Below are 27,656 nucleotides of genomic sequence, written 5' to 3'. Positions count from 1 at the left end.
ATGTTCTTGGAAATGCTGAACCCCATGCAGTATAATGTCACCATCACAGTCCCGGAAACTGTGACTGTCAGTGCCATGCCACTCCTGCTGATCATGGGCCTCCTTCTCCTGATTTGGAATTGTGAGAGCTCGTCTTCAATACCAGGTAAGATGTTGCTTTAATTCTACCCTAACAGAAAGAGTTTCACGGGGCTTTTTGGTCTGTGGCATGCATATCTATTTATTTTATTTTATTTATTTGTTTATTTATTTTGTAAGAAGAGCAAAACTGCTCTTCTTCTTCGAAGAAGCAAGCTCACAAGCTGGACTTGTGAAGATTAGGAAATGGTAAACTGATCACCTGCCCACGACAGATGACCACATCACAAATGGGTGTTAGATACTCCCTCCAGTCTGTGCAGTGCTTTGGGAGGTTGAGATGGAGTAGGCAGGGCCAAATTCTAGAATTTTTGGCTAAGTTAAAGCAAGCACCACCAGATTCTAACTGATTCCAGCTCTGCTCTGCCGGCGAAGCGTCTCTGGGCAGCCCTCTCTCGTGTCCTCTTCCTTCTCCTCTGCCCTCTGTCCTCAGGGACACCTTCCCCTCCCTTCCTTGCGTTTATCCTTTCTCTCAATCTTATTCTTCATTTCTTTCATTGGTGATGGTGATGGTGCTATAAGGGTTGAATGAGAACTGGGTATTGGGAGAAGAACAGGGACAAGACCCATTCTCTGGGAGCATCAGAGTCTGACAGAATCATTCCAAGGTCTTTGTGTCCGTTGAAAGCAGAGACTAATATAATTCTTCTGATAATCTCAGTGAACCATTTTGCCACCGGGGCTGAAATGATCAATTATCAAGTTAATTCAGAACAAACAGAAATTTCAGACAGTGTCTTTAAGTTTAGGTATGAGTTCCTCACAGCTATCACCAGCTTCTAGCTCCGTAAGCTATCCAACAAGGCCTGCTTCAATACCATAGTGACCACACATTCACAAATATGCCGAGACTCTGAGCAAGGCAGTTGGAAGTGACAGCTGCACCGGGGAGTGCACAGACCAAACGCTGTGCCTGGATTCTTTCTGATGTGTTCCCCATAGTCGCCCATCTATCTGGTTCAGCCTGGCACTTTAATTTCTAGTTTAGCTGAACACTGAGTTAAGTGTGTTGACGTCTACCTGGTGGCGGCACCTCCGGAGGAGAAAGCCTCCAGTAACCATGGCTTTGGCTTGGATACTCCCTGCCACAGATTTCCCTTCCAGGGATGAGCTCTTTGGTCAGGGGAAAGGAATAGCTGAGGTAAAGGATGAGGGCAGGATGCAGTAGAACACCTCTGTTTCCCTGTCATAGGCTCAGGTGCTAAAGTCCAGCCTGTATCATAAGAAATCAGCACCGTATCTGTCAAGAAAGCCACACAATTCTCAAATTTTAGCATAAGAACAACTGTAAAGGAGATTAGTCTGATAGCTGGTTCCCAAGCCCTTCCCTGGAGTGTTTGAATTGCAACCTTAAACAGTTTTGTTGTTGTTGTTGGGTGTTTTGTTTTGTTTTGTTTTGTTTTTGAGACAGGGTCTCGCTATGCAGCCGTGACCATTCATTGGGCTTGTCTAAAACTCATTATGTAATGTACACCAGGCTGGTGTTGAACTCACAGAGATTTATCCGCCTCTCCTTGCTGAGTGCTGGGATTAAAATCACGTAACCACCACACTTGGCTAGAACATATACTTTTAAAAGAGGCCCAGTGAGAACTGACAGTCCTGGGGCCTGGGTCAGGAAGGGGGGTGGTACTTCCTGTATTTACCACTTCTGGGCCAGGGATATGGCACTGCTTGTCTTCAGTGTCAATCACCTAGACAGGACAGTGGTCCTGTTGGTAGAGCCTGTGGGTTGATACTGTAAAACCTTTCCTTGGTGGTTTTTCATGAGCAGCCAAGTTTGAGAGCCACAGAGATAAGCCCAACTCCTCTGTGTGTTAGAAGGGGAAAGCCCCGGATGATCTGTGTTGCCAAGTAACATGGTTTAAGAAGTAAGAGAAGCCAGAAAGTCCAAACAGAATAAAGGGTTAAATCCCAGAGGAGGGCAATGGTCTGCTGATGCCCAGCTAGAAGGAAGACAGGAGCCCCGAGGAGAAAATCAGCCTGTGAGTTCCTACCTTACAGTCACACTTTGCAAATGCAAGGTCTGGTCACTTCTCCACAGAAGCGCAGCCCAGGAGTTCCTGGCTCCTGTCAGGCATAGGAAATAAGAAAACTGGTCTGTCCTTCTGGACTCTTCTGTCATTGCTCCCAAATAATGGCTCTCTGGGCTCTTGGATTCACAACTCTGAGGGTATTCTGAGTCCTAAAAAGCCTAAGGGAATTTAAAAGCTATAGTGACTAAAAGTCCTTACCTGGTAAACTTCAGTTAAGGCGGCTTTCTGCTCACTGTCTGGTAATGTTGATGACAGTGCCAGGTTTTGTTTTTTTTGTTGTTGTTGTTTTTTGTTTTTGTAGAAGAAACTGTAGTCAAAGAGGAGAGGTTTTACCCCATGTGTTATGGCTCAGGGAGGGATCTAAGCTTCATCATTTATGCTTGCTGAGAAGTCAAGCTAGATCTTTGCTTGATAGCAAGGGATAGGCAAGGAACAAAGGTGGAGGCCCTGACATGGAAAGGCAGGCTGATACGGAGGGGGAAGGAGGCTGCAAAAGCTGGGGAGCAAAGATTGGTTCCCGTGGGAGGCAGTGTCACTTCAATTCTGATCAATATCCCAAGTCCTCTAGTTCAGTATGTGTTGCCTTCTCCCTGGCAACCCTCCCTTCCTCGAACACAAGGCTGCCCCAGTCTTGACTTTGGTTCTCTCCCTGTAGGTAATAGATTCTTTCTTGGGCATTTCACACAAAGGAGTGTGACATGCGACACTCAGGAGTAGACATGACAACATGTCCCTCTTTTCTCTTAAGAAAATATTTCACAGAAAACTGAACAAGGTGACGACAGACTTGCTATCGGAGTTCTTCACAAGGAATAGGATGCTAACTGTTCCAGATGGTCTTCACGCCATCCTCTCTTCCTCTATTTCTCTTCTTCCTTCTCCCCATCTCTCCCTTTCTGTCTTTTTCAGAGGTAAAATGTTTTTCCTGGATTTTGTAACAATTACTGCCTTGTGACAGTTTGGGACCCAATGTCATGCCGTCAGACAATATAGATTTTTTTGTCTTGTTTTAAATATTTTAGCAATACATTGTATACTGTTTGTCTCCATTGCTCCTTTTGATTACTGTTAGGTCAGCAGGATCCATCCAGATGGTGATAGCATTGTGCTTCCTTTTCACTGCTATACAGTCTTGATCGTTACGAAAATCTCACGGTTCATAGAGCAGACAATGCCTCCAGCTGGGGTCCTAAGGACACAGTCTTGCTGTGAAAAAGGGTGTGCACGCATCTCTCAAGGGTGTATCCATAGGGGTGAAGGCCAGGTTCCAGCTAGCTAAGTGTCCCTAGCTATCCTCACTTAAGGAGGCTCTCTGGCGACATCAGAGGACAATGAAGTATTTACTGCTCCTGGGAGTGGGCTGCAGGAGTCAGTCTATGCCTAGAGAAACATTGCCAGTCTGAGAAGCTGAGAGCTGCCTAATGTGGCAGCAACTAGAATACTTCCCTCATATTTTACCCATCCGTGGTTCAAGATTTACATGTAAATGTAAGGAATATAGATATTTGTATAATGTGTTATAATTATTTGCTTTTATATATTTTTTACATCTTCTCCTTCACTACTCTGCAAGAATATAGACTAATTGTACTTATTGTTATCTCTAGACCTTGACTTGGAACAAATATTTAACCTAGGGTCTCAGGAAATGTTTATTGGATGAATTAAGGTGACATAGAGTTGGGCATTAAGTATTCCAAACTCTTCCTGGTAGAATATTCCTCTCTCTCTCTCTCTCTCTCCCTCTCCCTCTCCCTCTCCCTCTCTCTCCCTCCCTCCCTTTCCCATCTCTCTCCTTCCTTCCTTCCTTCCTTCCTTCCTTCCTTCCTTCCTTCCTTCCTTCCTTCCTTCCTTCTTTCCTTCTTTCCTTCTTTCCTTTTCTTCTTTATTTCTTCTAGACAGGGTTTCTCTGTGTAGCCCTGGTAATTCTGGAACTCACTCTGTAGACCAGGCTGGCCTTGAATTCAGCAATCTACTGCCTTTGCCTCCTAAGTGCTGGAATTTAAAGCTTTATACCACCACTGCTGCTGCCTGGCTAAATACACAGACTCTTAATCCATATATTGTCTAGCAAGCTTCATTTCTCAGTATATACAACTCTCCATTGTCATATCTTTTTAAATAAATGTTTTCATTTTGGCCAGGTATGGTGACACACACCTTTAATCTCAACATTTGGGAGGCAGAGGCAGGCAGATCTTGTGAGTTCGAGGCCACCCTGGTCTACATAGCAAGTTCCAGGCCAACCAGGTGCTACATAGTAAGACCCATCTCAAAATGTTTTTATTTTGATAATTTTTATGTTTTATGGTAGGGAAATACTATACTAGTAGGGGAACAGTGCCTCCCAATATAAGCCATTTATAGTATTGCCTTTGTGTTTCATAGAGTTTGACTAATAAGTAAATGTTTGTAGACAAGTCTTTTTTTAGTCAAGTCAATACTTGGCCTCATATAAATTAAATGTTATATAATCTTCTTCCACTTTTGATCTAAATTTAAAGACAGCCTAAAATGCTCTAAGAAAGAACAAAACCTGATGTTATTTCATTTAAAAATTTGTGTGTTTGTGTGTGTGTGTGTGTGTGTGTGTGTGTGTGTAGGACAACACTCAAAAATTCACTCTTTATATTATGCACACACAGCCAGTTTATTTGAAAACACTTTCGGAGCATCTGTGATGTACTGCTATAAATGGTATTTTGTTTACAACACATATTTTAAAGATTAAAAGTTGATATATCTGATATTTTGAAGAATGATGTATTTGATCAAATCTGCTTCTTTAAATCTTTGAGCAAACATAAGGAAATTGTTTCAATATAATGCCAGCACCTACGATATAATATAGTGCTACTAGAGTTAGAACATTGAAAACCTTTGACTATATTTTGATTCTATTGATCTTTTGATTCAAAGATCTTCTCTTCAAACAGGAGGAGGAGGAGGTGGTCTGATAATTGTATTAATAGAACTTGGTTACTCCAAAGTGAATGGCTAAACAGTGTTTGCCAAGTTTGGGAGTGAACATCTAGGTCAGATGACTCAGCTGAAAGCTTACACCATCTAGATTATTACACCGATCATGTAGTCTCATACAACCTGATATGCTTTTGCCTTTATAATGATTTCATTGACAACATGGAATTAAAAAAAAAGATTTAGAAAATTATTGTCCATGGTAAACCTTATTTTTATCTAACTTTTTACTGACCACTAGTAAACTATAGTCTACCAGGTCTGATTGAAATTCCAACACTTACAAATCTGAGAGGAGAATCTTGGTGTTCCAGGATAGCCTGAGCTAAGCCGTTTAGCCCTGTATCAAAAAACACGAAGAATAACCACACGTATGTTTGAAAATGCTGTGGTACTGGGCGTGGTGGTACATGCCTTTAATCCCAGCACTTGGGAGGCAGAGGCAGAATTTCTGAGTTCGAGGCCAGCCTGGTCTACAGAGTGAGTTCCAGGACAGCGAGGACTACACAGAGAAACCCTGTCTCGAAAAACCAAAAAAGAAAAAGAAAAAGAAAATGCTGTGGTGACACACATTACTTTGTATGCTGACCTACAAAGTTAACAGAACAAATGCAAGCTACAAGTTTGCTGTGTGACATAGACCACATACAATTCCCTCCCTTTCCCCTGGGTTCTCGCTCTGCATAATCCTGCCATTGTCTATGTTAGCAAGGCTGTAAGCTGGACACTGCTCTCTGCTGAAACCAGATCCTGGTATGTGAGTCCTAGTGTAGGTTGTGAGTTCTACACTGTAATAAGGAGTTCTTAGGTTTGTATTACCTCCCGAGATTTTTGCTCAAGACTCCTTTTCATAAACTGAGCCTTCTAAAAGCAGCGGGGTGTTTTGAGACTGAACATCATCCTCGAAGACCCTCTCTCAGATGAAAGAAAGCCATGCCCAGTTCTAGTCAATGCATTCTGTCAACTGGGCTGTTCACAACCTAGAACTTCCAGATAAGAGCAGCAGGCAGCCATACAGTCTCATCAGCTTGTTACCTGTCATGGTTCCTATGCTTATAACAGACAGATAAGCCGACTTTTATTCCAGACTCTTAGAAACGAGCGCATAGCTTCCCCTTTAGTGGAGCCGTGATGACAGATCAAGAGTAGCAACTGTGAAGTCATGCGCTTCTCATTCATGAAGAGGTGGAGAGTCTCCTGTGATCTTTGCTTTTGTTTTAAATCACCTTAAGTGACTCACATATAGACTTCAGAAGATATAAAAAAGATTGAATATGAAAGGACAAATTTTTTGGGGGGCATTATTAAGAAGTTCACTGTGTTCTCACGGTCTGTTGTAGGTCCTGGCTACTGTCTGGGAATTGGGCCCCTCATTTCCCATGGCAGATTCTTGTGGATGGGGATTGGAAGTGCCTGCAACTACTACAATAAGATGTATGGAGAGTTCATGAGAGTCTGGATCAGTGGAGAGGAGACACTCATTATCAGCAAGTGAGTCTGTGAATAAGCAAGGCTGTCGTGGCCGAGGGTGCAGCACAGCAAGAATGTGTCCTTAGCGCGCGTCAGGCCTGGGCTCCTCTCTCAGTACTCAAACACCCACTGCTTGTGCTCCGACTACTTCTGCTGCCCCCTTAAAATCAAGGCTGAAGTTTTCCCTAGTTTTAAAAATAATATTGAGTTTTCTCTATAAGAAGTCACTTCCTTTTGATAGCTTGATATTTTGGTAAAGCTACATTGTTTTCCCCTCCACGAGATGAAGGGGACAAATGGCTATGTGGCATTCTGATACTGTGGACAAGCAAAATAATTAAACTTTCCTTGAGTTGAAGCCAGAGACACGTAGATAAAGAACCATAGGAAGTCGGGAAATCATTCCAAATTCCTCTGAGTCACAAATGTGGACGCTTGGAGACCAGATGGCTTGGTTTTTGGTAAGCATGCTTTAGGGAAGACATACCATGTTTTCTGCTTCTCTTTGCTTTTGGTATTATTTCTACAAGTAAGCGAATAGAAAAACAATAACAAAAACAGTCCCCCAAATCCTTAAATAACAACCCAGCAGAAGCTGATATGTGACCAGTAGCTTTCAGTTTACCCTGCAGGCTACTGAATACTGGGCAGAGCCATCTGAAACCAACTGTCCAATCAGTGGCTGTTAGCCGTGTCTGGGCAGAGCCATCTGAAACCAACTGAGATCAGTAGTTCCCGTTAAAAACCAAAGTTCTCCTTCCTGAGTTGTAATGCTTTGCTGGATTGCATCCACCCTGGAATTTACTAAGGTCTTGATGACGGTTAAGAAGAAACTGTTTTCTTTTTTAAAAGATTCATTTATTTAATGTATGTGAGTGCTCTCTCTGCATGTACACATGCATGCCAGAAGAGGGCATCAGATTTCTCTATAGATGGTTGTGAGCCACCATGTGGGTGCTGGGAATTGAACTCAGGACCTCCGGAAGAACAGCCAGTGCTGTTCTTAACCGCTGAGCCATCTCTCCAGCCCAGGAACTGTTTTCTTGTTCATTAGTTTTCTTGTCCTTTTATCAACTATAACAATATCCTTGAAGCCCAGTTCTTTGAAGTAAATACTGAAAGAAGGGCATACAGGTGAAAAAAAAAATATCCTAGAATTCCAAATATTTCAGTCTACCCAGTCATGTTCTGGATCTATTTAATTCCCTCGTTTTTGCCTGAGGTGCCCTTCTGATGTTGTTGCACTTTGAAGAATGGCTGAGGCAGACTACATCTACAGAGCCCTGAGCAGCTGGTGGGCGGTAGGCATGGGACATGCCTCACTCCTTATGGAGCAGTGCAGAGGTTTTCTGGCAGGCTTCCTTCACTAGCAACAGCTGCACCTCTCAGAAGTGCACATGCTTGTACCCCACCAGGACCTACTAAACAGACATCTGGACTAGAGCCCCACGGTCTGCTTTCACCACGTTTGCAGGTTCAGGGGCATTGCTCCAGAGTGACTAGACCACTGTTAAGATCTACTGAAGTCTGGTCATTCTAATTCAAGCAAATTAGAGATGTTTTCTCTACATCTTAAGTGTTTTAGACACCTTTTCAATTGGTTATTGTCTTAAAAAATGTTTTGCCATTTAGGACTGTCTAAGACAGTCCCTCCTGCGTTTTCACCCCCAGCACAGAGAACAGTCTTCTAGCCCTACTCTCCTTAGCTTGGCTTCCATTCCCCAGTTTCCCTTGGCAAACAGGTGATACTTGTTCAAACACAGATCCGCCTGAGAACCATTCTCTCTTGGATGATGCTTTAGAGTAGGCCAGGAACATATAGAAATTCTAGGGCATGGGCCCTGACCTAGCCTGGCTGTGGACAGATACCAGCCTTGCTGCAGCTTTCCAGGTGGTTCCAGAGAGCTGTGGAGCGTAGCAAACTCCTACCTGGAAAGAAGGGAAGTTGTTCCTGGGGCAAGAGTGCCTTTCTCCGAGACTAGTGCAAAGAACTAAGCAGCGCTGGGTGGTTTTCCACTTACTGCATTATGCTTGAGTCTAGCCAAGGAAAGGCTGGTAGAAGACTAGATTTCAAGTGAAGACTAATGAATTTGAGGACACAGTAGTAGGTAAAGTTTCTCGCAGAGAGTGGACATTTAGGAACTTAGGTCACCAGACAAATCACAGGTGTCTACACGCAACTCCTAAGGCGGGGTCCTTGTCACAGCCAGGGTTCCCTACCCTTCACCAGGAAAGCACCCCTTAGTGGCTCTGGCCAGCACAGTACTGACTCACACAGAGGCACTGACTTGACTTGAGCAGCCTACCCTTCCCCCAGATCTCCCAGCTCTCTTCTTGTTCCGTTCCCTCTGGCCTTTCACTTGGGGGAGTCTTTGTGTTCTCCTTAATTGCCTCCCAGCCCTCCATGCTGTTGTTAAAGGCTGAGCTCCCCTCTGGAACAGGACCTGTTTGTCCCTCTCTCCCTCCCTTGCCCACTCTTCAAGTCCTTTTGAGAACTACCTGTGCCTCTTGAAACAACCCCACTGGACCTCAGAAAGATTGTTATTTTGCCCGAGTTCTTTTCCACTTGAAAAGTTTGAGGTTCAGAGGCATTGCCACTATGTGATGATTGCAGTCCAGCTTTCCAACTAGCCTCGTCCCAAAGGAGCAGAGGCTGCAGCATGGTCAGGGTAGGCAGTCAGAGCGCTGCTTGCATGCTGCCTGCACATCTTGGAGACTTTGAGGTAAAGCCCTGAGATGCGGATGCTTATGGAATCTGCACTAAAGCATACATTGTGCCCTTGGGCAGTTAATGCCCCACACCAGGGCCTACAGATGCTGTGCTATATGCCCAGTATGTATGTGTACATTTATTTTTGTCACGGATACAAAAATAAAATAATTTGAGCATCACTCGTGAGGGATAGTTAACAATTAACGTGGGAATGAAAGTTTTATCTGCATACCTGTCTTAATTATGTGTAAATTTACAAGGAATTTGTTCAACTTATATTAAGAGCTTATATACTAAGAGTAATACTTGACTTTCTATTCCTTTGATAAAAGAGAAGGCATTACATACCAGGCTCTGCTCTAGGAACACGGCTGTATTCCAGTTGGAGAATAAGAACAGCTCAAAGTTCCTTCTCTTATGGGAGAGCGTACTGTTAGCATGCTACGAATAGAGAAGTGAGACGCACAGTGTAGCCACGTGTTCCTTAATACGGGCGCATCCCGAGAAAGATACATTGTCACTGGAGAGTATATGAAATGACCATGATGGCTGTCAGACATAACCTCCTGGGGTCACACTGGTAACTGTGCAGCCTGTCTGTGATGTAATGAGGATATGTACACTCCTTATGGAGTGTATATATGATGGCCAGGTGTTTAGTTTGCCTGAGATTCCGAGTTTTTCTAAGCTAGGGGGTTTTAATGGTAAGGTGAGACAGTCCCGAGGAAACCAAGTAGCTATGTATTATATGGGGGAAAGTTGGAAAGACAGGTTGGGGTTGGGGTTAGTTGTAGGGACTGTAGTATAATTGTGCACGGGTGGTTTGGGGCAGGCCTCCCTGACTACAGACTTAGGAGGAGGGCTGGGGAGGTGATTCAATGGATACAGTTGGAAGAGTAGTAACAACGATTCCCAACATCAGCCGAAGGCTTCCATGTGTACACCCACACACGTATGCCTACATAGATGAAGACATGGGCGAGCACACACACACACACACACACACACACACACACACACACACCACAAATGGAAAAATAAAATAAATATACTTTCAAAAGACTTGAAGTGAGGACATGATCCTGGCAGAAGTCTGGAGAAAATGTGCATTGTACAGAAGGAACAGGAGGCACAGAGGCCCCGACACAGAGCCTGTCTAAACAATTCAAGAAACAGCAAAGATGGCAGAGGAACGGAGAGGAAGCACAGTAACAAGCAGAGACAATAAGGCATCTGATCATACGACTCCTGTGAGTTGTGGTGGAGATGGAGAACTACAGAGGGAACTGCTGATGAAGGGGGAAAGGTGTGTGTGTGTGTTTGTGTGTCTGTATGTGCACTGCATGTGTGCTGTGTGTGCTGTGTGTTTGTATGTGGTGTGTGTGTGTGGTGTGTGCGTGCTGTGTATGTGTATGTGCTGTGTATGTGTGCTATGTGTGTGCATTCTGTGTGTGTACTGTGTGTGTTGTGTGTGTGCTCTGTGTACACTGAGTGTGTGCTGTGTGTGTGTGTATGTGGTGTGTGTATGTGCTGGGTATGTTTGTGTGTGTGTGTGGATATGTGCTGGATGTGTATATGTGCTGTGTGTGTGTGTGTGTGTATGTGTGTGTGCGCTGAGTGAAATGTGATGCTGTCCCAGGGACACGAGGAAGGACTGGCTTTGAATAAGGACATATCATTTCACTTATAGCAATCAGAAGGAAGGCTGACTGTATAGCTTCGGCCCTAGGATTGTCTTCTAATTCCCACTCTTTCCTCAGGAAAATTTCTAAAGTCTTAATTTGGAGGAAGGACTCACAACAGAGATTGAAAGAGAGAGAGAGAGAGAGAATGGATGACAGAAAGTAGAATGGATGAATTGCATGGAGGACCCACCTGAATTTAATTGAGATCTCTGTCTGTCTCTCCCCTCCTCCTCCTCTCTCCCTCTCCCTCTTCCCCTCTTCCCTTCATCCTCTTCCTCATCCCCTCCTCCCCCTCTCTCTGGCAGGGGTGGGAGGGTTTGCCTATTTTGGTGATCTCTTAACTTCGATCATATTTAAAAGTCTGTCCTCTGACCTCAGTGGTGTTACACTGTCCACTGTCTCCTCTGAACGTGGGCACCTTGCCGGGAAATCCTCACTTTCTCAAACAAGACATTTCCCTCAGGACTGCTGGTAGGGCTCATTTCAAGGTCAGGTCTTTGTGATGGCCAGGAGTGTGGGCTTGTCCTTCAGCCCTCTCTCCTTAACTGTCCAGTTTACTCTGTTTGGATAAGCTCTGCCTCACTTTGAGAAAAGACCTTGGTTTAAACTGCTTTCTTTTTTGTGGTGGCCATATTTCCTTGATGGTTTTTTTTGGTTGGCTGAAAAATCACCAGGATAACAGCGCCCTCTAAGGGCCATATGAATTAGTTATCGCAACTAAACTAAACTTATGTTTAGTTGGGTCCATAAGACAAATGGACAGAATCCCTGGGAACCAGAGCAGAAAAACAAACAAACAAACAAACAAACAAACAAACAAACAAACAAACAAAAACCAATGCTCTGTTCATCTCTCAAGTACTGAAAATGCAACACTGTGACCAAAGAACATAAAAAATACTTTCTGCTTTAATTGTAGAGAAAGTTAGGAAAGGTAAGAAAAGCTATGACTTTTATTTTAATTATCAGTAATTTCAGTTTGTTTTATAGAATGATAATTCTAGGTAAGTAAAATTTGGAGTGGCAGATTAATTTGTTGGAATTCAATTTGAAACATCTGATATTTTTTCTTTTTGTTTATAAAAAACTTGAGCCATTTTATAAATATTATTGGGAATTAAATTGAGGGACAATTTGATTCGATGGTTTTTATTTTGATTTTTTTCTGAAATAAATGCCAAGTAAATAAGCTACTTCTAGCATTATGTTGGAGTTTTACCTCATTTTAAAAATTAATTTTAGTGGAATAATCCTCTGGCAGCCCCTCACCCCCATGCTCAGCGTGTTTATTGCAGAGTTGAGTGGGGAGGCCGGGTCAGTACATACAGCTGAGCAAGGAAGTGGGGTGCTACATACGGATAACCAAGGAGGCAGTGCTTAGGTACACAGCTGCATCAAGGAGTAGGCTTGGCTAACCTCAGCAGGAGCAGTCTCTATAGGGGAACAGTCTTCAGTCCCTAAATATCAGGGGAAGAGAGTGATGCCAGATGTTTTCTGAATGCACTGCCAACAGCCACACTTGGGCTAGAAGGGAATACTCTGCCATTCCCTTCTGATCACTGGCACGGCCTCATCAACAGCACACATCCACCCAGGGCTTCTCCACTCGCTCAAAGCGATACCCAAGCTCCTCTCCCTACAGCGATACCCAAGAAGTCAGAAAGTACAAACGATTTACTCAAGCAGGGATGTTCTCAGGCTACCTGGCATCCTTATTTAACCTGAGCACTGGACATCCTACTTTCTGTTTGGATCAACACGCGTCTGTTGGGAAAGCCACCACACAGTCAGGCGAACTGCCATAAAGCCCCTCCCCTCTGTCGGAGCCCCTCCCCTCTGTCGGATTGACAGCACGGCTCGCTTTCTTTACAGGTCCTCAAGCATGTTCCATGTCATGAAGCACAGTCACTACATCTCCCGATTCGGCAGCAAGCGTGGGCTGCAGTGCATCGGCATGCATGAGAACGGCATCATATTTAACAACAACCCGAACCTTTGGAGAACAATTCGCCCTTTCTTTATGAAAGGTAAATGGGAATCCTACATTATTTTCTTAGGTCTGCAACAGTTCTCCTTAAAAAAAAAAAAAAAAGAGTATGCTTTAAATTGGGCTGCCACATAATTTTTGATCTAAGCATGACTAAAGAATACACTGGCAGACCCACTGTCTCCCAGGCCAGATGTTTGGGGAGCAAACAACAGCAAATGAAACCAGAGAATCTTAGCACAGGGAGAGACCCTGTGCTGCCTCATCCAGCCTCTGAGCTTTATGGTTGAAGAAATGAAGTCCTAGAGAAGCTGAGATTCACACCAGCAGAGCAAGTCAGAGGTGAGCAGAGGCTTAATTCTAAGCTTTTAACCAGGCACTTGGTCCTTGCTGTAACATTCTGAAAATAAAGATGTTGAGAACTACACAGGCCAATTTTTGACAATAACATCAAGCATTAGGAAACATAGCCATGCCTTGGCAATCTTATTAGAGATGGCATCTGGAGAAACAGAGATTTTAGGTCTGACCATGTACCATCAAACTTCTTCTTTCCATCCAGACTTTGTCACGTCGCTGTAGACACATGTGTGGTTCCTCTGGCTGCGGTAACACACTAGACAGTTTGGGACACACGTCATGCTTATCTTAAAATTCTGCAGGTTAGAAGTCTGTCATGGGTCCCAGAAGGTGATGGCAGGCCTGTTGGAGATTCTGGATAGGAGGTGTCTTACCTCTTCCAGCTTCCAGAGCCCACCTTCATTCCTTGTCTGATGGTAAAGGTCCAGACTTCCCTGGCCTGCCTCTTTTTGTCACACCTTCTGTTATAGCTTCAGCTGGGAAAGTTTCCTCATTAATGACTCTGGGGATTTGCTTGGTCTTACCATAATGACACATCGTAATCTCGTCCTCTTGAGGACTGACACTTCAGTCACTTTGTAACTAGGACCCCAGGAAACTTTGGGTAGCTTTGTGTGTGTGTGTGTCACTATTCATGTTGAAGCAGATACATCTCCCTATGCCTTATAAGACTGACACTGGATTAATGGAAAAGTGTAGGTCTTAGGATCATAGTGGGCCCATGTTCCATTAATACTCATAGGAGGACTTCGATCAAGTCAATTAATACCTTGGTGATTTATTTCATTATCCACAGAAATTGATGAGTATTATAGAACATGGACTTGACATGTTGTAAAGACTATATTATATGAATATATTATTCATATATACATAACATATAATTCATATATACACAAAAGAATATATAATATGACTGTATATTATATCAAACATGTCTGACTCCATAGCATTATAAATTGTATTTTACTTCTTCATTTGACCCAGGTTCACTAGGAATATGTCAATCAGTATTTAGGATATCCTATGTTCTTGACATTCATCTGTTCATTCAACAAGCTACTATGCTCATCACTGTATCAGGTGCCAAGAATACAATGACAAGCATGATTTGGTCCTGCCATTGAGAACCATGTAATAGGAAGGCTGGGTAAGGTGGATCTATGTCTTGTCAAATACTATGTAGATAAGGTTCTACCAGGCTGGAGAGAACAGACACATCGGCCACCAAAAGTCACCAAAGGGTCAGGAAAGACAGTTCAGAGCAGTGGGTCCTTATGATGAATTTTGAATGAAATAAATTAATTAAAAAAGTGTAGCAAAGAAAGACATCATAAGAACAAAGAACAGGATATTTGACAGTAGAGAAAGCTAGATCACCACAACTATCCAGGGACCCCCTCCATGGACAAACCTAAGGCCAAGGGAAAGGCAGGGCCAAATCACTCAAGACATTTCTCATTACATCAAGATCTTGAGTATATTTCAAGCATTACAAGGATTCACTAGTTATTTCAAGAAAATGGATATGAACATTTGGGTGTGATTTTAGGAAAATCCCTCTGATAGTAGACAAAAGTTTAATGAAAACAAAGCACAACTATGAACAATAAAAACAAGTGGGGTTACTGCAGTGACAAAGGGACCTGGAGGAGAGGTCATCTGATTTCCCCAAATAGTAAATTAGTTACTTACTAAAAGGTAGACTGAATTACTGGCACGGTTACGGTTATAGTTAATGAGAGTCCTAAGCAGCTTGATAGCCCTCCTTTTAGAATTAGATTCTTTTGGTTTTCCTGAGAAAGTAGAAAAATTGGGACACATTTTGGAGTCTAAGTTACTTTCAGCTGAGCTATGAAAGTATTAACCTATTGGGTGTATAAGGGAGTAGGTAAATTCAGCCGCAGCAATGGTTCGCCCTGGGAGATGGGTGAGAGGTAGGTTGGAGAGCAGAGAAGTTGTCTACTGAAACTGCCAAAAGAACTATTTGGTGATGAAATGTGAGTACTTGCTGAATCTTCTTTTGAGCAAGATAAGAGTATTTTCAAGCACGTTTAGACACTAAATCATATCTACATACACCAGTGTCCATAAGCAATCATGTTGCATTCTGATCACCTGTGAAATATGGCTTCAGGTTCCTTGTCATAGAGGCAAGTCCTGCATTCACCCAGATGGAGACCATGAATGTCATGTGGTGCCTGCCACCCCTTCCCCACAGAGGGCGGAGGCACGGCGGGCTGATGTGTCCCTCTCTTGAATTCGATCATTCCCAGAGAACAGAGAATGCTCGAGAAGACTCTTCCCACCACTTGGAGGAAGGCTCCTACTTCAGCCTTCTGTAACACATTTGGGGTCTTTAGAGTGTCTTTAGGCTGGTCTCCCCAGCTCTCTGCCGCTCCCTTTCCCCCTCTTCTGTTCCTCTCCCCCAACTCTGCCTCCAGCACACACCCTCCACAACATTCTTTCTTAACAAGGTCTTACTCTGTAGCCTATACTGGCCAAAACTCATGAGGTCCAAAGTGGTTTTGAATCTAAGGATCCTTCTGCTGTAGGAGTGCTGGGACTCGTGTGAGCCACGCTGTCAAGCTTCCATTTTTATTTGCAAAGTCTGCCTTCTGAAATATGTTTTTTTTTTTTTTTTTTTTTTTTACTTTTTTGTTGTTTGCTTCTCCTTTTTGAGAGGATGATCTCCTGGTGTTCTGCCTTTAAGGTACCCCCAAAATTTCCATGGCATTTAAAAAATGTTAACATCGAATCCGAATAATGAAAGACATAAAAATAGAGACTAGTTCTGAAAGAACCTTAAAGAAAATCTATTATGATGGACCACTAGAGTCAGCACTAGATCAGGACCAGAGCAAGAGGAGGGCATAACTAATTCATTCTACTTGTTTTCATTCATTCATTCATTCATTCATTCATTCACCCATCCATTCATTTGTCCAATTCATTTATTTGACAAATACATGTCAAGGGCCCTCATGCAGGGTTGGTTGAGGTACAATGCTAGTAAATAGCTGTCACCTTCTTTTAGGAGTTCCCCAGTCACTGAAGCCTGCAAAGCAAGTGAGGGGATTGCTCTGCCTGCCATCGCTCTATAAAATGAATCTAGAGGTAATTTGAACAGAGGCTAAGCATAGGAGAAGGACACACAGTCAATATTTCTAAGACTGGAGTTGTTTGTCCATGCTATCTAGGAACCTCTGGTGGAAATGGCTAAGGACCAGTTTCACTGGCTCTGTATTAATATTTGTCTACATGCTGAAATGTAAAATAAATGTGGAGCCCCCCCCCCATAAAATCCAAACCATCACCTCAAGGGAACCATGTCCAGCAAACGTAAAAAGCACTGGTTGGTTATTATCCCAGAAGTATTAATGTTTCATCTGCAGTCTCACAAATGATTAGTGCTTCAAGAAAGGCTTGAACCTGAATCATCTTTTTAAAGTAATATTCATTCAATTATCTTTAGTCAAAAAGGTAAGTGCTTCTTGCAGAAAACCAGGGTAACATGAGAAAGTATAAATGGAGGAGGTTACAAAAATCCCCACCCTATTATTTCATGTAAAGTTGAGGACAATTGCTCCTGACATAAAGTCGAAACAACCTTCTGTGTATGCACTGGTGTTTATGACAGCCAAATTTCTGCTCTTCAGCTCTGACGGGCCCTGGTCTTGTTCGAATGGTGGAAGTTTGTGTGGAGTCCATCAAGCAGCATTTGGACAGGCTGGGCGAAGTCACCGACACCTCGGGCTACGTGGATGTGTTGACCCTCATGAGACACATCATGCTGGACACCTCTAACATGCTCTTCCTGGGGATCCCCCTGGATGGTACTGGAACTTGAATTCTCATGCATTCTGTCCCCTTTCCAACAGGGCATGCGGAGGCGGAATATGGAAGCGAAGCACTACTTCGTACTGAAGTGCTACTTCGTACGTTGTGCTTGGTTAAGCATTTATACGAATTCCTAAGGATATTCCCCTCACTGTTGCATGTGATTTTAAAAGTCATGCTACCGCCTTTGCCTGGGACTGCAGCCCACACTCTGACCCCTCTTGGCTGCTGCCAACCCCACACCCCAGCCCCACTCCGGCTAGCTCTTTCCTCCCAGCTTATCTTCACCAAGCTGCTGGCACAGACCCTGCTTCTCTCTCTACCCACCTTTGCTCTGCAGAAAAACACTCAGATGGTTTTATTACTTTTGAATTTGCCTACTAGCACAATTGCTGGGCACAGAATCTTCTGCCTTAAACCTATCAGCTAGCCTGTATCAGCTAGCTTCTGCTGACCTCCTTGGCTATCCACTGGTGGCTGACGCCGCTGGTTCTAGCTGGTCCAAGATCTTACACGATAGCTGTGTGCTGCTCATTCCAAAGCCTGGCTGAAAAATCACCTTCTCTTTTCCTCTGTCTCCTTTTCCTCCTGGGACCTGGAAGTCCCACCTGTCCCTTCCTGTCCTCCAATTGTGAGCAATTAGCTCACAGCTTCCTTTATTGACCAAATCAAGAACCAATTAGGGAACCAGACATTGCTATCAGTATCTCCCCCTACACCCCTGCCTTCAGCATTTCTACCTTGTTCATTCATTTATAAACTTTCAAAGTAGAGTTCAACCCCCATTTCTTCTGTATCTCCTATGTTACTCTAGGACATAGCATTCTATCTTTTGCAAACATTATCAGTTAATGTGGCCATTAACATACCACTAGTAAATTGGATATATTTAACCATTTCTGACCATTCTTTGGGACATGATACAAACAAGTATTTATGTATACATGTACATGTTCCTTCTCTCAATGTCACTCTCTATGAGAACTTGGTTGTCTCTATATGATAAAATGATGGTGCTGATGCTGCTGATATTGACAAATGGTGATAACAGCTGTCAGGTGTTTCCTATGTACCAAACATACTGGTTTGTACCATACAATCTGAAAAGATACTTTATGTGCATGCCTGCCATTTAATATTTATAACAACTGACAAGGCATCCTACCCTCTCCCCTAAATGAATAAAGGCAAACATTTAAAAATGTGCACATAAGCTGTTGACATTAGTATGTGATTTTCCTAAATTAATTTATCATTGATCATCCATTCACTCAACCAATATGTATTGGTTGCCTACTTTATATTCTAGGTTCTGGGGAGAGGATGGGGAAGATGGGTAAAGTTGTCACCTTTGAGAAGCTTATATTGCAGTGGGGTACATGAACAGTGAAGCTGGTGAATGCCAGGTCACATGTTAGGCGGTAATGAGCGCCTCGAAACAAGAACAAATCGGGGTAAAGAACAGGGACTGAGGTGGGGTGGCAGTGCGGCCACGCCCATCATGAGTTGAGTGGTCAGGAAATATCTCTGCAGAGAGGACATTCAAACATAGTCTGAATGAAGTAAAGTCACAATCATGTGCAGACCCAAAAGGCAGGAGAAAGAAGCACACTCCCCAGCACTCGTGGAAGCCATCTGGGCCATGAGATCAGCTGTGAGCCCTTCCTTCCTCCTCCCCCCGGCTCCCATGGCCTTGCCATTACCACTCTCCTGCACTTCCCAAGGGCTACAGAAACCAAATCTGATTCTGCAATTTATTCTGGGAAGATCTGTGTCACATTTCACCTGGTCTGCTTCCAGCCTCTCTGCATACGTCTTTGTTGAAGTTAGGCAGTCATGCTGACCCAGCCCTGCTCCCTGGGTTCTTCCAGGCCTAGGTTATTAGGAAGGGTTGTGTGGAGGGAGCTGTGAATCCCTGCACTGATCAGTGGCTGGATCCAGACTTCGATGCCACAACACCCATATGGCTCATGTGGGTTATGCTTGTTTCCCGTTATACTGCATATTTCTTACACTTCCAAGCTGACCTGCCTGCCATCCTGTAGGCATCCTTAATTTCTATCAACTGTAGGTTTCTTTAATTTGCAAAACAGAGATGTTATCACTCCCTTGGCAAGGCTGTAAGGATTAAACTTTAAAACTCTGTAAAGAACCTAGAAGTGATTGGCATTTTGATAGTTAAAAAAAATTCTGATTTCTTCCCCCCCCCCTCTTTGTGTGTGTGTGTGTGTGTGTGTGTGTGTGTGTGTATGTGTAACTTGAAAAAATAGGCAAGGACTTTCTTTTTCTTTTTAATTCAATTTAACTTATTATCACTTGCCTGTCATAAACAATGCACAAAGCTCAGAACAATGCATTGAAGAAACTGACATGAATTCTGCACTTTGGGCCAAATATAGATAAGTCTGAAGGCTATGTGAAGAATGCTATAAAATGAACCTAGCACTGGAAAGTGAGCCATCGAGGAACTGTTAATTATATGGATAACCCCAGTACGTAGCCCAGTTAATATCTCACCTAACTCCAGAATCAGTTGAACTGTGTTAGCAGCATAACAGACTTGGTGTTTTAAAATTAAATATGATAGAGAAAGAGGCATGAGTGGTCCTGTGTACCTATGGAGGGCCAGGGAGAACTCGGGAGCTGTTTTTTCCTCCCACCTTCATGTGGATTCCAGGAATTGAACTCAAAATCATCAAGAGGCAAGGACCTTTACCCATTCAGTTATCTCACTTGTCCAAACAGCACCTTCCAGGTTCCAGGACCAAGGACACAACAACTGTAATTACTACCCTCTGTCCAGAAAAGCCAGAGGGAGTGAGACGCCCAACCAGACTGGGCTATGAGAGAGTCTAGGTTGTGGTCTCAGACACAAACTTGAAAACTGTCAATTCTACAGCTAACTCAGCCAATCTAGATGGCAAGCAGATAAGTGAATGAATTTGCCTTATAGTCTGCGTCCACTGGCGACCCAAGACTGGCCAGAGTCTGTCTGGAGTTCTGCTCTTAGACTCACCTTTTCTCTCACTGAGTTTGTTCTTGGTTTTGTTTCACAGAAAGTGCTATTGTGAAGAAAATCCAGGGTTACTTTAACGCCTGGCAAGCTCTCCTCATCAAACCAAACATCTTCTTTAAGATTTCTTGGCTCTACAGAAAGTATGAACGATCCGTGTAAGTAACCCACATTTGGAGGCTGTCGCCGGGCACTGTTCACTGTGTCTTTGCTGCTGTTGGCTCCTTTGATAGGTTTCATGCTCACCAGCATGCAGAGGGCCACGCTGATTAAGTTACTCGTGAAACATTCATAGCAATTTGGCTGCACTGGGACAGACCAAAGGACAAAGGAAGCCTCTGGCCACGAGCCCCCTTGGCAATGGCCAAATGTGTGGCCCGAGGCTCTCTGGAATAAGGACACCGTGCTATACTTTGAGTTGACAGAAAAGGTATGGCTAACCCTAGCATTGACACCTGCCAGAGCTTTCTGCATATCAAAAAGATGGAGACATAGAATGAGAGTTATAGCTTTGAGATTATTACCTGTGTTTAGAAATCTCAGTTAACTATAGTACCATAAGATAAGTACTTCACGTAACTTATTTGTGAAGAAATAAAATGGAAACTCACTTACTCATGAACACTAGTGCCTTTCAACAAGCAGAATCTGTTTTGCTGGAAGTCTAAATTGAGAAAAATTTAACACTTTTTTTTTCTTCAGCAAGGACTTGAAAGACGAGATAGCTGTTTTGGTGGAAAAGAAGAGACACAAAGTTTCCGCAGCCGAGAAACTGGAAGACTGTATGGATTTTGCAACTGATTTGATTTTTGCTGAGGTATTGGCCTGAATGAACCACAATTCCTCACCTGATACGTATTATGGCAGTGTACCATTGTTTAGAAAGTCCTTTTAGGAACTGTGGCATGATTTCTCTTTAAAAAGTTCCTCTAGCAGTCTTATGATAGCCCATCCAAACAGCCCAAACAGCTGTTTTATGACATTTATCATTCACATTTTTCTGTAATTTACAAAACCAGGAAGAGAGGAGACCTAAGACACCAAGTAAAAATATCTCTCAATATCTGGGAACTTTATTCTAGAATCCTCCCCAGATACCAAAATATAAGAAAGTTCAAATCTTATCTCTAAAATGCCATGGTACTTGCATATGTTTGTCTCACCCCATAGGGTTAATAATACCCAATGCAGGCTAATGTTATGCAAATAGTTATAACATTGCATTGTTTAGAGAATAATTATAAAATGTCTGTAGCTACTCAGTAAAAATGCAACCAAAATATCTGTGAAGCCCAGTTAGTCAAATCCATTGGTGTGGAATGCTAGTGTATGGAGGGTCAATGGTACATAAGTAATCAGCTACTTGTTTATCTATATGCAGAATATTAATATGCACAATGTTGGTTCTAATTATCTAAACCTCTCATTTCATTTTGTTGAGGTTGTTGGTGCTTGAGTGTCACCTCCCAGACATTTCTGAAATCTTGATTCCCTTTCCCAATGTCGTCTCCTCTGTCAATTCCTCAGAGACGTGGAGACCTGACGAAAGAGAACGTGAATCAGTGCATACTGGAGATGCTGATTGCAGCCCCTGACACCATGTCGGTCACTCTGTACTTCATGTTACTTCTCGTCACAGAGTATCCGGAGGTTGAAGCAGCAATCCTGAAGGAGATCCACACTGTTGTGGGTAAGCAGTTACCAGATAGACAGCAGTGCTTCAGGAACTCCCTGCAGAACGGGAGTGTCAGCTGCTCCACACATTTTAACAATCTGATAAAACCTTAAGGAAAAACAGAGTAGTCACATCTTAGCTGTCCTTAGTAGGTTAAAATGACAGTCCCTACTATTTATGTGTTGTATAAATTGTAAAGATAATGTGTGCTTGTTGAAGAATCCAAACACCAGAGCAATGTGTAAGGCAGAAAGTGGACATCCTAATTCTTCTCACTGTGTCTGAATCCCCCCACCCCAACTGAAACTTGCTTGCTGTATGTCCTTCAAGAGCTGTGTGTGTGTGGTATGCACATGTGCACATGCTACAGTATGAGTGTGGAGGTCAGAGGACAGTTTGTGGCAGTTATTTCTCTCCTCCTCCCAGCTGGATTCTTGGGATCAAATTCAGGTTTTCAGGCTTGGTGAGAAGTATACTACCCTGTTGAGCCATCCCCCAAGCTTGAAATCTTACTTCATATGCACACAGACACAGATATGGTCAAGTTTGTCCATCTTAGAAAATCATATAGTACTTGCACGTGGCCTACTTAACCCTCCCACAGACATTAAGTCACCTCTCAATTGTGTATAATGTCTGATGCAATGCAATACTATATAAATAGTTATGGTATTGTGTTATCTAGAGGACAACTACAAAACAAAGGCTGCGCTTGTTCAGTGCAAACACAATAAATATACATTGAATGCTGTTGGTTGACTCCATAGATGTGGAACTTGAGATTTGTGTGCTCTGCCTGTCTTGTGAGTTATAGATGCCTATGTTAGTGAGTCCACCTAGGAAGATGGCTACTGTTTGCAAAAATGTGTTTGTGGGTTCACTTGGAGGCAGGAGGAGGATGAAAGGGTAACAGCAGAGACTAGGGAGTAATGAGCTTCCGTCACCATGAATCCATGGATGTTTGGCCCTTCCCCCATTCTTTCCACCGTTTCTATAGAGAAGCCCCCAGGGCTCTGTCATTTCTCCCATCCCCATTTTCTTTTTCTTTATTCTTCTTTGTTTTATTCACTCAATTTATTTTTTCACTTTACATACTGATGGCAGCCTCCTCCCTCCTCTCCTCTTAGTCCCATCCTTACAGATCCCTTCCCCATCACTCCGGGAAGCTTCCCTTGGGTACCACCCTGCCCTGGCATGAAGCTCACCCAGTCCCATCAGGACTAAGCTCATCCTCTCCTACTGAGGACCAATCAGGCAGCCCCCATAGGGGAAGGGGATCCAATGGCAGGCAACAGAGTCAGAGACAGCCCCTGCTTTAATTGTTAAGGGAAGCAAATGAAGACCAAGCAGCATGTCCATCACAAATGGGCCTCGGTCCAGCCTCTGCATGCTCTATGGCTTTCCATTCCCATTTTCATCACTCTACCTCGGCAGTGTCCTGTCCCCCTCTTCTTTGAAAACATGACATCATAACTCTTTTCTGAGAGAAAACAAAAAAAACTTATTTGGAGTAGCCTTTGCCTGTGTGATCTTCTTTGGAACACACTACTTGCAGATGACATGACATGACATGACATGAGATCAACTTTCCTGGCTTTACACAGTGCTGGTTAAACAAGTTATTGGTTGTGAAAAGGCACTGTCTTTTAAAAAGACATTTTATAGCTGCTCGAAGTGGTTGACACTAAGGAAAAACTGCATTCGTTGAATATATGAGAGATGGGCTCTGTAGATGCATTGATAAGGAGAAACACACCCATCGAGGTAGAGAAAGAAACAGGGTAACTGTGCTCCAAATTCCAGAATGTTTGCTCAGTGTTTCCAATTTGGCTTTCAGGGTCTGTGTAGAGGGTAGGAAATAGCACACACTGTGTTGGCTTGTAGACTGGTGGGAGAAAGAGGGTGGGGGGAGAAGGGAAGGAAGGAAGGAAGGAAGGAAGGAAGGAAGGGAGGGAGGGAGGGAGGGAGGGAGGGAGGGAGGGAGAGAGGGAGGGAGGGAGGGAGAGAGGGAGGGAGGGAGGGAGAGAGGGAGGGAGGGAGAAAGGGAGGGAGGGAGGGAGGGAGGGAGGGAGGGAGGGAGGGAGGGAGGGAGGAAGGGAGGAAGGGAGGAAGGGAGGAAGGGAGGAAGGGAGGAAGGAAGGAAGTTAGTTTAAAGAATGAAGGAAGAAGGCACTGTGGGAGGGTCTAGGAGGGGAAACTAATTTTGAGAGCATGCTTTTATCAGATCGCTAATGAAGTCCCTTAAGAGCGAGATGCCTTGGTGCATCTTCATCTGGCGTTGCAAAGATGAGAAAGCAGCAAGTCATGTTGCAATATCCAGGCTCCCTCTTGTGGTCCACACGCAGAGCACATTGCAACATCCATGCTCCTTCTTGTAGTCCATGGTCATGACTTTCTAGGAAATACTTTTGGAAACCTCTGTGATCGTCCCTTTATCTCTCCACCCTGTAATGCGTACTTGTTGGGTCCTTGGCCACAAAGCACAGTACTTGAGATGCAGCTTCTCTTTCTCAGAATTTCCAGGACACCCGGGATACTTTGATTCTGTTAAAGTGGCTCATTTGAGGGTACTTGAAAATTTTGCCATATCTGGAACAATCTAACCTTCCTTGACCAATGTCGGGTCAGGCCAAGACACTGGGACTGTCTTGTTATTTCTCAGTAGGACTCAGGGCTGAGCAGGGCACTCACTGTTTATAGGTGGGGTTTAGTGAGCATCTTGCCATGTTCCTGCAACAGTTATTTGAGTTCAGATGTGGTGGGGCTGTCAGTGGCACATGTAGGGAAGCAGCAGGAGGAGAGAGCTCTATGTACTGGACTCTGTGCATGATCTCACTGACTCTGTAGCAGCCTCTGCACCCTTGGCTGGGGTTGTTACTGTGCTAGCTGACACATATAGTAAAAGGCAAAGTAAATGTTCCCTGGAATGTAGAGTAGGCAGACAACTCGAAGACTTAAGGCAGATAAAAGGAATATGGGCTGCAGAGTAGATGTGGCCCACAGGAAACTGCAGAGGTCATGTAGAGGTCATGTCTTTTCTGAAAAGATGGCTGGGCCCATCTCCTGCCCATTGACTGCAGCTGGGAACATGGATCTAATAGGAGCGCATTTTCAGATAATTTTAGGAAATCTTTGTTGCGGTTGTTATGAATTTTCCAGGAATGGTTTTACATCTTAACTTTTATAAAGCCCCCTGTGGACCAAAAAGAACACATTTGTTCCTAGTGAGTGTCTGTTTTAGAATTAAAAGCATTTTTTCTCTAACCCAAAACAAAGTGTTCCATGGAAAAACAAAGAGCTTTAGTGCTTATCACATAGGAACCTAACATTGCTCTCTTTGTCCTTTTTAATCTGTTCCACAGGTGACAGAGACATAAAGATTGAGGATATCCAAAATTTAAAAGTGGTGGAAAACTTCATTAATGAAAGCATGCGGTATCAGCCTGTTGTGGACTTGGTCATGCGCAGAGCTCTGGAGGATGACGTAATTGACGGCTACCCGGTTAAAAAGGGGACTAACATCATTCTGAACATCGGAAGAATGCACAGGCTCGAGTACTTCCCTAAGCCCAATGAATTTACCCTTGAAAACTTTGAGAAGAATGTAAGTGCTCCTCCTTAGACCCGAGCATGTTGTTTCTGGTGCTGTGGCCTTAGCTGCTCCACATACACACTTAGAAAGCTTCACCTGCCCTTCTCCTACGTCATGGGAGCACTTGTGTCCTAGAGCTTAGAACATGGCTGACACATTCATCCCAAACCAAAAAGATGTTGGCTCTGTATCTCTGTAAAATATTTGTATAGTTGCCACCCAGGGAGGCAAAAGATAAAAAGTCCTTAATTTGGCAAAGACTTATTTAAGGCAATGATTTCTTCCATTCGAACTTATTATTTAATTAAAAAATCCTTATGTGTATGAGTGTTTTTACCTGCATGTATATAAGCATACCTTTTATGTACCTGGTACACACAGAGTTTAGAAGAGGGTATCACAGCCCTTGGAACAGGAGTTTATGGATGATTATGAACCACCATGCGGGTGCTGGAAGTGAACCTGGGTTTTCTGGAGGAACATCCCATGCTCTTTAGCACTGAGGCCTGAATTTCTCACTTTTTCTTTAATAAAGTAAAAGAAACTAAGGCATCTCTTTAGCATCATCTAGATTCAGCTGTAGATCTCTACTTTAGATAGAAATCAAATAAGGTTTAGTTTAATTGCTACCTTTATTCTACCAAATAGCCTCAAGCATTGGATGTTATTCTAAATAAAACTCAATGATTAAAAGAATCAGCATTCTTTTATATGTGGCTGATGTATAGGAGAGATTTTTTTTTTGCTTCCATTGTGTCAGAACAATATTATTAAGATGGAATTTTCCAAGTGGCTCCTTGTGTTTCCTCTTTTTCTACTTGTGTGTAGCATGGGGACCCAATAGTGATATGGTACTCTAATTAATGATTCTAGACAGGCAACCCAGATGATCCCTTGTCAGTCAATTGGTCAACATTTTTTTTTTTGTAATTCTAAACATAAATACATAGTAGACAAGGCAGACAAACAGACATGATCCTATTAGTTTTCACAGTAATTGGAACTTTCCAGTGAACCTGATGTAATGGTATAGTACTGTAGTCCTAGCACTCTGAGGTAGAGGAAAGAGGATCAGAACATTGGGGCAAGCCCAGGCCACAGAGATCCCCTCTCTTTCTCACACACACAAGAAGTTTGACACTAACAGTCTGGACATCCATAGCTTTTGTCTTCATTTCATCTATTATATGATGTCACACAAAAACAAACTTTGCCTTAGTAGCTTGCAAAACACCAGGAAAGCTGAAAATATTCTACAGCGTTTCTAATAACATGGTGATTTGCACTGCCTTACCTCAGCTTATTGACATGTAAAATAAAACTAGGGGCTATCTGTGGCCGGTCTGTGTCATAGGAGAAGCACAGTGGCTTCATTAGCCACAGTTGTTGGTCTCGGGCAGGAAGGAGCATGGCTGAATGCCAAAGCTAGACTATTCTGACTGGCCCGTGTTTTCAGAGAAAAATCAAAGAAAGATGGTTGCATGATTCTGTCTAATCATCTGATCGTTTTCATAGGTTCCCTACAGGTACTTTCAGCCTTTTGGCTTTGGGCCCCGCAGCTGCGCTGGGAAGTACATCGCCATGGTGATGATGAAAGTTGTCCTGGTTACACTATTGAGACGATTCCAGGTGAAGACACTGCAAGAAAGGTGTATTGAAAACATACCGAAAAAGAATGACCTGTCCTTGCACCCAAATGAGGACAGGCACCTTGTGGAAATAATTTTCTCTCCAAGGAATTCAGACAAGTACCTCCAACAGTGAAGAGGTGTGGCCTATCTACTCTGGGGCATTACTTATCCATAGTTACATGGAAACCATCCATTTTATCGAGTAGGTGGCGTGAACCTCACCATGAACATTTGATGGTCTGTAGCATTTTATGATCATAGCTCCTATGGTTTGTCATCAAGCTGGGCATCCATCCAGGGAGCCAGGATGCAAAAGAAAGGAGTCTGTGTTGGGGACCAGTGAAGAAACTAAAGCCTTAAAGGACCAATCCTACAATATATACCTTGGGAAAGACAGACCATCAGTAAAACACGTCTGGTCTCCTGCTAGAGTTCTACGGCTGTTGTCAGCACATCTAAATGACTCTGGCAGAAGTACTTAAGTTATTAGAAAGGCCAGGTCAACATCCCAGCATGTGGGCCAGGCATAAATGAACA

General features: G+C 43.3%; 1 protein-coding gene across 1 annotated transcript; it reads left to right on the top strand.

Annotated features, from left to right (window-relative positions):
* Cyp19a1 (cytochrome P450 family 19 subfamily A member 1) lies at positions 1-27,252 on the top strand. The gene is made up of 9 exons (XM_021171543.2): positions 1-145; positions 6,494-6,644; positions 12,894-13,048; positions 17,028-17,204; positions 20,265-20,379; positions 20,924-21,038; positions 21,749-21,911; positions 25,259-25,500; positions 27,004-27,252. Exons 1-9 carry the CDS (start codon positions 1-3, stop codon positions 27,250-27,252), a joined length of 1,512 nt encoding a protein of 503 aa, XP_021027202.1.
* The last annotated feature ends 404 nt before the right edge of the window (positions 27,253-27,656 follow it).

Source organism: Mus caroli, unplaced genomic scaffold (genome assembly GCF_978045245.1).
Source record: "Mus caroli unplaced genomic scaffold, Mus_caroli_1 scaffold_11, whole genome shotgun sequence".
Lineage (NCBI taxonomy): Eukaryota > Metazoa > Chordata > Mammalia > Rodentia > Muridae > Mus > Mus caroli.
The sequence above is the reverse complement of the archived record's forward strand: the minus strand, read 5'-3'. Positions and strand labels throughout refer to the sequence as shown.

What these genes read in the sequence shown, in the direction of transcription:
- Cyp19a1 (XM_021171543.2), top strand. Translation starts at nt 1, where the DNA reads ATGTTCTTGGAAATGCTGAACCCCATGCAGTATAATGTCACCATCACA. An exon ending in CCTGGGGATCCCCCTGGATG is followed by an intron (nt 17,205 to 20,264) that starts GTACTGGAACTT and finishes TTTGTTTCACAG; the next exon opens with AAAGTGCTATTGTGAAGAAA. An exon ending in CTGATTTGATTTTTGCTGAG is followed by an intron (nt 21,039 to 21,748) that starts GTATTGGCCTGA and finishes TCAATTCCTCAG; the next exon opens with AGACGTGGAGACCTGACGAA.